The following is a 10,231-nucleotide window of genomic DNA, read 5'->3' as shown; positions in this document are numbered from 1 at the left end:
GTTCCCCCCCCCCCCCCCCCCCCCCCCCCCCGGCCCTCAGTGAAATGTGAAATGCCTATGAAATGTGGGAAACATCCCGGTGTTCACTACATGGTGCTAGATGAAAAGTTAAGAGATCGAAGTTTGGAATGACATGATTGACTGGCCATCACTAGAAATCCTCTGTTCTAACTATTTATTCTTATTTCTGAGACAATTGTCTATGTTTGTGTAAGTACACAACAGCAATTACTGCACTATCACCTAGATGCAGAAATACAGAGGTGAGAAAACAGGTAGAGGTAGCACACACACTTTGACTGTAATAGAAGTCTAAAGTTGAGATTGATAAAGGATTAAATGAATTGTTTGTCCCTACCTGAAACTGCATGTTCCCAAGTGATTTTGCTCCATCCACCAGGAGCACCTTTCTTCCATCCTATTTGCTGACTTTTATTTAGTTAGTAGCCAGCCAGAGGAGGAGAAGTGTAGCAACAGAGACACATTCATTTGAGCCACAATGGAAAGGCAAGGCAAAGCACTTAAAAGCCTTAAGAAATACGGTCTTGGTCACTGGGATCTTGGGTTTTCAGGAGCGTGGCCAGGAAGGTCAATAAGGGTGCAGAGCTTAGAGGTGGGGCCAGAGAGGAAGGGGTTGGGGGTGGATGGGAGACAAGGGCAGGAGGTGTTAATAGAATCAGAGTTTCCTCTGGAAGAGCTCTCAGAACCGGCTTGGCTGCATGGTTGACATGTAATCAGTGAATGTCATGGGAGAGCAAAAACCCAAGCCACAACTCTTGGACTGCACTCTTGTCTTTGATATCAGAATGTGACACAGGCAATGACAAATCATCACTGTAAGCCTTGCAGTTTTTTGTAGAATTCACAAACAACAACCAACCCTGTGCCAATCCAATACATAAGTGATGTTGCCCCTCCCTTCTATAATTGCAGCAAGTCTAAATTTGGAAAACAACAATCCTTTTTTATATGCCCAGAAACTTTCTCTGAGATATTTCTGCTAAGATGAGTAGTAGAATGAATAAGACAGAACTAATAAATAGATACTAAATCACAGGAAAGTCATATCTCAGGACGAGTGTGTAGTGATAATGTATAAAATAAAAGGCCGCTGCCCAGGTCATGCATTTTTATCCTCTCTGCATCTACACACTGTCATTCATTCCTTTTTGCTGTTAGTAGCTTTTTTACACCTGATAGCTTTCAACAATACATCGTGGGAAAGAAATACAATCTTGAGTGAAGTGTCAAATTTTGCTCTGCTGTGGTATCAGATGTTTATGTCAGTGTTTTTCTCCTTTCTTTTTGTCTTCCTCTACCTCAGACCCTGTGGCCTAGGCTGACTCTTGTGCCAACCCCGGTAGGAACATCAGTGGGTGGGTACTTGACAGAGCCAGTGCCAGGGAGTTAATACCACTCAGTGCTGCTGGAGGTGTGACACAGTCCCAGCCCTCTACACATTGATTCACACAGGATTAAGCCACCACATGATGCTTCAGGCGGAAGGCCTGGTGCAGCTGATTTACCATCCCTGTCAGACTTAGCGTCTTTGGAAGTCTCGTCTGCCCCCACTCCTGTATTCTGTGGAAGGACAAGTAAAAAGCATCTGCCACTGCACCAACCAGATCACCCAAAGGGATGACTGGTAGTCATCTTGCTCAGGTACAGCGCAATCTTGCAATTTTATATTTACATGTTCCTACAGTTTGGGTTGATTTTGAGGAAAAATTGTTATTTCTGGGTTTTATTCGAGGGCGCAGGTATATTGCTTTGTTGTATGTGTCCCAACCAGTTTCAGTTTCGTTGAAAGATGAGTAGTTGGAAAAACTAACTACTGTATATTGTGAAAGATGAACAAATGGACTAATTAGCCTACTGTTATAATGCCAAGTCTTATTTGTGACCTGCATGCATATGCAGAATCACAAAATGTAGCCCGCTGAATAGTAAAACAGTTTCCTTAAAAAATGTCTCTTTTAAATAATAATGATAATAATAGATTTAGCCGTTTGACCTGTTGCAATAATGTTAATCAGAAGCATCTTGCAGTCAGGAACATTCTGTCTCCGTTAGTAATGTTTTCTTATGTTACTTCTTCTTGGTAGAAAAAGGTTTATGGACTAGCAAAATAATCTTCAAGAATCCACTGAGAGTTTGACAGGAAGTAGAAACAAAATTACAAAAACACAGAGTTAATGTTAGGGAAAGATCGCAGACTAAGGTGAAGTTGGGGTTAGACAGGTAAAACACCATGTCAAGGTCAGGGAAAGACTGTGGTTACAGCTGATAAAAGGTCAACGCTAATTACAGGTCTATTATGGGATAAGAACTCCATTTTCCTGTATGAAAGGCCAGCTTGCTACACTCCATCCACCACCTCAACCTTATGATAATGATTGAATGAATGAATAATGATTGTTGGCATTGGATGTCATTGGTGAGGTGGGGATTCGTCCATTATGGATGTCTTTTCCTGGGATACTGGGCTGATCTGTCCCCATATGTTTTGTTTCAACTCCTTTTCAATCAGCAGTGCCCATTTGTTGTCATGATGAAAAGTCTGAAGAGGCTAAACATTTTTGGAAATGGCAAACGAATATAGTTTTTCAAAGCTGTCATCATCTGTTCAGAGAACAAAATTGGGAAGTCGTCTTTGTTACAGTTCTGACTGTACACTGTGTCAGGCTATTTCAGGAATAAAATGGATGGCAGTGTTCTCAAATATCAGTCCATATAGTGACAGATGAATGCAACTGCACCCACAAGCCTGTGATCAAAGGAAAAACAACCCTGTGTTGTGCATTGCATTTCTGATTGTTTCAATGCTGCCATGGTCATTCCTGCCAAAGAAAACATCTGCAAAAATCAGCCTCAGCCTGTTTTGGTGAGGATGGATTTCTGTTTTTATATTGCCAAAGCTAATCACAAAAAATGTCACGCATCAGCACGCGAAGAAAATACAGTTGTGTTAACCTGAATATACTGGACGTACTACACACAGCACAGGGATATGAGCAGGCATTTTAGCAGAGAAGTGAAGAGAGAATTAGCTGGTCGGCTTCATAATTGTGTGGAAATCCAGAGAAGAGGGTGGCATCTCTGGTAAACGTACTGGGATCAAATGCCTTTGTTTCCACTCCAGACTGAACTGGCTGTTTGGCTTATTTAAAGAGAGGCTGGAGGATCACACGGTGATTGTTCAGAGCCTTGGCATACCAAATTAGCTTTTGCCATTCATTTGGAAGGATCTAATCAAACATTAATTATTGTGGCCACCTGTGAAAGAAGAGGCTGTGGAGTGTTGCCCGTCTGCTCCCTTACGGTAGCTGCAGGGTCCTCACTCTCTGAATCCAGCGAGTGAGCCCCAAACAAGGACCACAAGAGACAGAGAAGCAGATTGCATTCCATCAGATCATGGAGTATCTAATAGGATGCACAGCAGCATCTGAGCCACGCTGCTGTTTGCCAGGTTTTCTGTGACCACTGAGAGCCTGGCATGATTCCTTTGACCCAGATATTTAGCAGTTTAAAAGCTTTTCATTTTTTTTCTTTTCCTTTTTCTTTTTTAAAGATTTTCAGGATAGCTATATATGTATTGCTCCTTTCCTAACATGCACAGACTGGATGAGTCCAAGCTTGAGCTTACAAAACAGTACCAGCATGCCTTGGGGTCATGCTTGTTTTCATTGTTTGTTTTTGTCCATGTTTTCCAATCAGTTGTGACATGTTCTCTCAGCCTATGGAGATCACTGCTTGTCCCATGAATAGGCAAATTAGACTGGCTAGAGGGTGGATGTAATCTGGGTGCAGTCAGGTATGAGCAGTGCAGCCGGAGACGTTGGCTAGTAATCAGCAACCAGAGGTGTCTAATTGGCATATGGCTGCGTAAGCGCCAGACTATTCTGCTCATTCATCCAAGTAGAATAAGTTCTCTGGCCGTCAAAAAAATGTGAGACAAAGCTTTAATTAAAAAAAAAGTACTGCATACATTCTATTCAAAGTGGCTTCTTTATAGCAGAGAGAACTATTATCACTGTCTTTTGGGTTGACAGATTGAAAATGATATGCTACACATTTGCCTGTGTAGTGTGTGTGTGAAACCCGTGCTGCGGGTTTGGTATTGACAGATACAAACAAGAGTTGTTTGACTCTGAAATGTCAAACCCTGAATTTGTGCAAGTTAAAACCCTCTGACACAAAGAGACCAAAACACTGTTGACTATAGAACAACTCATCAAACCCTGAGGGAAATTGGACAGTCCATCAAAAACTAGGCATCTGGCAGCTCACTTCTGGGCACTAAGCCATCTCCACCCTGCAATTCTTTCTCATTAAACACATTTTACCCCCACCAAAACACAGCTAAAGCAGCAAAGTCAAAATCTAATTTCCCAAAAATGAAATCAAGCAAAAATGTTCTGGCACCCAGCGTTTTCACAGACACACCATGTGTAAATAATCTTAAATCTCAAATGCCTGCTGCCACTCAGCATTTAATCTACCGTCAGACAATCTCTATGATACTTAGACATCACAACAAAATGTAAACCCACTGTGTTGTGGTGATCTGTAACAAGAAAAATGAAATTATATCTTGCCATGATGAACTTTATGATTAAGCTCAGTAGGTAAATCTTGCTTACATATTTAATATATTAACATTGCTTTTTGGTGTAAAATACAAACAATAGTATAGAATAGTTACAACTTGAAAATCTAAATCTCAAAAAGTCTCCATGTGATGATGTGTGTATCGCTGACACCAACTTGTGTCAGTATCTCTCAGTTTGCATAATCTTAACTTGTTCAATTCCGTTTTTTCTTATGCATCAACTCTGTATGTTGCATAATTTGTGCAATTGTATTACATTTTATGCCAAATTATGTGTTGCAATTATAAGTTTTGCTGTGAATCCAAAAGGTTTTAGGTTGAGTTCCGTGATTGCAGAATGACAAAAAAACAGCAGGGAGCGCTCTGTGGGATGATAAGCCAATAATAACAAATCTCACAATACCCAAGACTTACAGTGCAGCAAAATGTGATTTTGGAAAATGAATCACTATCATGTACACCGTAACATCAGTCTCTCAAAGCATCAGGTGTTACAGATTCAATTCCATATTCATTAATTTTGCTGTTGGTGCAACACAATTAGAGGCCTAGTGAATCCAGGACTAATCCCCAACACTCACAGGACATGAATAACAATAGCAGGATATGGCAATAAATGAGCTGCAATAAAAATGTACTAATACCCTGTATTACTCCAAGCTTAAAGTCTGCCCTTCCTTCAGTACATGTTTCCACTTCTGCCTTGGGAGGCTGAGATGTTCAAGACTATCTGACAAATTATGTCTGGTCTATGTGGGAGGAGAAGCACACATGGCATGTTGGATTTACCAAAAAAAGAAGACTATGATTCACATGTGAGAGAGTGTTATGCACTTTGGAAGGTGACACTGAATGTCATGTTTCTGGGCTGGAGGTTTCAGTGGGACATTTCCTACACAGCAGTCTCAGAGTGGCTGACACCTTCTGCACTTTCCCCATTTTAAAAGAGCTACACACAATCTCTTCCTCTGGTTCAGAGTGAGTTACTGATTAATTCCACGTTCTTCCCACAGGAGTAAGAGAGGAAGCAATGAGCTGGACTATGACTCTAAAAGATGACTTTGGGGTCATTGCCTGGACACGGCGAGCTGGGAGCTACCTCAGCCTCTTCCTCCTTTTGTCTCTCTTTGCCTTTTCTGTCCCGTCAGACATTCTGTTTCCTAAGGACCATCATTTCTCATGGAAAGCAGGTAAAATGTTTAATTATTCTTCTTTGCTATAAATTTGTTAATGAACACCCCTTTTTGAGTCTTCACATACAATCATCCAGGTCAAATCTTGTTCATCTCTGGAGCAAAATCATTGGATGAAGTAACTCACAATTCCACACAATGAGATATGCAACTGCATCTCACCTTCTCATTATTTGCTGGGGTCGCTTCACTGGTATTCTATGGAATGTATTAATTTACAATGACTCTTAATCCATTCAAGTGTAAGGATTTAACAAGACATCCATCTGTTAACCTGTAAAGGTTCATACAATTGGAAATGTTGCATGCATGAGCACACAAACTCACACACACACACGCACATATGTCAGACAGTCACTGCTTCTCATTACAGGAGAAAAATACTGTACGACTAGATTCATTATCTATGCAACCAGTTCTGTGGGGAAGGTCCTCTTTCTGATACATAATGTTAGGGAGCACAAACCTCGATCTGCTATTGGACATCATCAAGGCAGAGGGTCCTTTGCTTTCGCCTGGGCGGTTAGCATCATCCCTTCTGTCTGACCGACTATCCATCCACAGCTCCATGGTGACAAGTAGGGCTATGATTGTTACCATAATGATGTGTATGCTGTGGTAACGTGCAGTGGTTAATGAGACATTGGTGCACAGTAATAATAATGTCCTCGCGTGTTCTGCTGAGGATTTATGGTCCCAGTCTGATTGACATGGCTTCAATGAACAGCATGCTGTATACAGTACATATGTTGCTCTGTGAATGTTGAGTCTAAATGGATGGATTTCTAAAAGTTTTTTCTGTCACAAATACCTTATTATGCATCCATGCAATATTATATACATAATCAGTGAACCACCTTTAGACAGCTGTTTGGAAAGCTTCTGTCACACGTCACTCCCTTATAAAGGGAATGTGAGGCAATCTCCCGATTCATCCTTCACTCGCTTAACAAATTCAATTGAAAATGCATTTCCAAAGCAGCTTGAGGAGGAAAACTTGGCCTTCCCACACAAAAGCCCCACTTGCTGTGCGATTAGCACTTTCATTTCTCACTCTGTGGTTGGGTAATGACACTGCCCAAGTGATAAAGAGATTGATTAATTTCACTTGAAAGAGCGTATGTTCAAAAGGGTTTTAACCGGGACACCAAGTGTGAGGATTTGACATCCTTGCAGGGCTAAGATGGCTTATGAGTTGTTGCTTAACTGGAAATGAAAACCACTTTAAAAATAAGAAAGGAAATCTCAAACGTAACATGCTTCTCCCCTGAATATATCCCCCTGATGTCACTTTGACTCCAGCAAAAACCGAGGGACTGTAACAAGCGTTATCACAATGCTTTGAAGTGAAATATGACAACAGAAATTTTAGTTGAAGAATAGTCAGTTGTACAATAAAACACGTGTGCGAGGATGTATTTGGAATAGTCTGGTTTTAATGGGTAAACATTCTTCTGGGCCACACATCTGTCTCATATTCAGTATCTCTGCATCAGCTCCAGGCTTTATGTCAGAAATCTGAGTATTACGTTCATATTGGCAAATATTGATTTAACGTCCCCATGTCTACCATGGACGTGATTTATTTGAATACATAATTTGGCCCACAAGCTCACTTTTAATTTTAGCCTTGTCAATGTAGGAAAGATGTGCTCTAAATTATGCACATCTATCCTATTGTATGTTTGGTGTGTCTATCTAGGCCAGCAGCATTGTGGGGTAAATCTTTTGTGTGAGCCAGTTCCCAGAGCTGTGGCTAAGCTGAGAGTCGCTGGCTCAAACAGAGAGCTGGAGCCATTTAAGCTTGACCTTCAACAGTGTCTTGGAGAGCAGAATTGAGCATTGAAATACTGCCGCTAATGAGACTACCATTTAACTCTTAAAGTGACGTTTGAAAGACGATCCCTTTTAAACAGCCATACTCGTTGTAACTGCGAGGTACACATTAACTCACAGCACACTGAAGAGCAGTTTGTCAGAATAGACACTGAGATGGTAATAAGAGTTCAAAACCACCATTTGAGCTTGTAAGGCGCAAGAGAAGAATCAGTTATCTGCCACAAATATCTGGTACCAAATTTTGTGTAAGAAAAATGCTATAGGGAATATCACATATGATGATAGAGGTTTCCCTCTGCAAATACCCTCACAACACATCAGCGCTGTCAACTGGCACAGCCCAGCGTGATTTGCATTTCTCTGTATGTGTGTGTTTGTATTGTTTGGTATTGTATTTTTCATTACATTAGTATTGTTGCCCTGGTAGAGATTTCATATCACTAGTTTATGCATTAAAGAAACTGATTTCAGAATATAATCGCAGGCAATTAAAAATGTGCACACTGTTGCTTGTGCCACTTAAATGTTGTTTTTGAAATCCAAGAGATCATATACAGTCCTGTTAGTTTCAGAATGCTATATCCTCTAAAACAGAGCGTTACAATTGGATTTATTTTGACATTCACAAGCATCTGCATTTAAACACGACAGAGCGACACTGTGCTCATCCAGTGTCAGCTTTAGTCTCCTGAAGAAGTAAGATCTTCTCTCCCAGGTTTTCATTTGTCATCTTTGAAATGAGCGTAATTTATTCTTCTGTAAAAAGTCTTTAAAATGCTGGGATTAACCTATCAGAAGTTATTTGCGTTTTATATGGCCTAGTTTAACAAACAGGAAAAGAGCTGCTTTATTCTTAGATACAAGTGCTCATCCCAGACGGGGCTGTATTGTACATCAAAGCTTCTTTTCTGTAAAAAAAAACAAAACATATTTATTTAAGTTTTTTATTTTCCTTTTTTTGACAAGGGAATCCAACTAATTTGGGAAAGTGAGGTATCTTTATCTCTGAGGAGAAAAATGTGATATTCCAACATCATTTTAACAATACATTGGAGACTGTGTACAGTATCAAGACTGCAGTGAGCACAGATTAAGAAAAGGCATTTGTATTTGTTTAGTGACTCCTGTTGATCTCCTGTTTTGGTTATAAACATAAAATTATATGTGTCGCTGTTTTGATAAATCCTGCTAGGGTTCTCTGGGGTATTGCAAAATGTATCCAACTACATCTATATTAGCTGTAAGAATCAGCTGAGGGGTGATGCTTTTCAAAAGATTGAGAAATCAATAAAGGATTTCCTTAATGAGTGGGATCTCAGCTCCTTCTGGATTATTCAAAGAGCATACGGGGCTGAAGCCCCAGGGAACTGGTCTTTCCCAGTGCCTGGTGGCTGTAAGAAAGAATAAACCCATATGTGCAGTGATACAGTCAGGCAACATTTACATTTCATTTCAAGGTCTCAGAGTGTATTTATTTGCAATTTCACCACACTGTTGCACCATCAAAGCTGAAATCAAACATCAATGCTGCTGTGAGCTTCTGTTGTTTCTGAAAAATAAGCTCAAAGGAGGCAGAGTGCTAGGATCGGGTCTGTCAGGATTTCACATTTAACCAAATGGCACTGAATAATTTAGAAAGGGTTTTTTCACTTTATGGTGACAAAGGAGACAAAATCACATTAGACAAATGCATTTTTAGCCAGTTAGCATCACTGGAAAAGCTGTTGCAATTGAACAATATCTATAGTTTCCCTCATACTGGGTTCCTCTTACAACAAAGGTAAATGCACTGCCCTATCAGCTGTTATTGTCACAGCCAATATTGTAACTTGTGGCTGATAGAATTATTTTATACAATGATCCAAAGCTTGTCCTGATGGAGGTGCTGGAGGAGCAATCAAGGGGTCCCCAGATCCAACAGGTTCTTTCAACCAAAATTCAAGTGGCAGGCGACAATTCAAACTCTATAGCCTAACTCCACTAAAATATAATGAAGTGCAGCTCTCAGTCATTCTGTGCTGCTTTCAGATCTGTTTCCCCTGTAGATGAACTTTTCTCCTGTAATACCATCCCTGCTTAGTCATGATTTAGGCTTCCCTCTTCTTTGTGTCTTTAAATGTGATTGTAGCTCCTTTTCACCTCAATGATAAATTATTTAATTTTATTTCAGTTAGAAACTCCTGACTTCAATAGTTTAATAGTTTCAGCAGGTTTTTTGCTCATGTTCAATACTTTCTGCACATTCAAAATCTCTCCCTTGTATCTGTGTTCTCTGACATGTCCAGAAAAAAGTCATAATATTATCAGACTAACATCATCATTTAATAAGAAGTCTACCAGCTACGTGACCACTCTAGCTCTATCAGCTACACTACCACTCGTAGTAACGTTATCCCCTTCAGAACGTTTGACCGACGCAGTTTGGGACTGCATGTTGCATGTGATACCGAAAGTGAAACACTTGTGATCAAGCATAAATCTCACCGCAAATCCACACACATTAACTTCGGCAGCTCATAAAGCGCTCAGAGTCTCAAACAGAGCAAGTTTGCACCTCACTTTCTAGATGTTTATGTTGCAAAACTCT

General features: G+C 40.3%; 1 protein-coding gene across 2 annotated transcripts in view; it reads left to right on the top strand.

The window, feature by feature from the left end:
- The first annotated feature begins 1,458 nt into the window (after window positions 1-1,458).
- The window catches only part of thsd7ba (thrombospondin, type I, domain containing 7Ba), a 156,908-nt gene continuing 148,135 nt past the window's right edge, over window positions 1,459-10,231 (top strand). For both annotated transcript variants that reach the window (XM_046054354.1, XM_046054353.1), the window contains exons 1-2: window positions 1,459-1,662; window positions 5,626-5,802. In XM_046054354.1, the coding sequence (XP_045910310.1) occupies window positions 5,643-5,802 (160 nt within the window). In that variant the 5' untranslated portion in view covers window positions 1,459-1,662; window positions 5,626-5,642. The remainder of the gene's footprint in view (window positions 1,663-5,625; window positions 5,803-10,231) is intronic.

The sequence above is a fragment of the Micropterus dolomieu genome, linkage group LG07, assembly GCF_021292245.1.
Source record: "Micropterus dolomieu isolate WLL.071019.BEF.003 ecotype Adirondacks linkage group LG07, ASM2129224v1, whole genome shotgun sequence".
NCBI classification, from domain to species: domain Eukaryota; kingdom Metazoa; phylum Chordata; class Actinopteri; order Centrarchiformes; family Centrarchidae; genus Micropterus; species Micropterus dolomieu.
The sequence above is the reverse complement of the archived record's forward strand: the minus strand, read 5'-3'. Positions and strand labels throughout refer to the sequence as shown.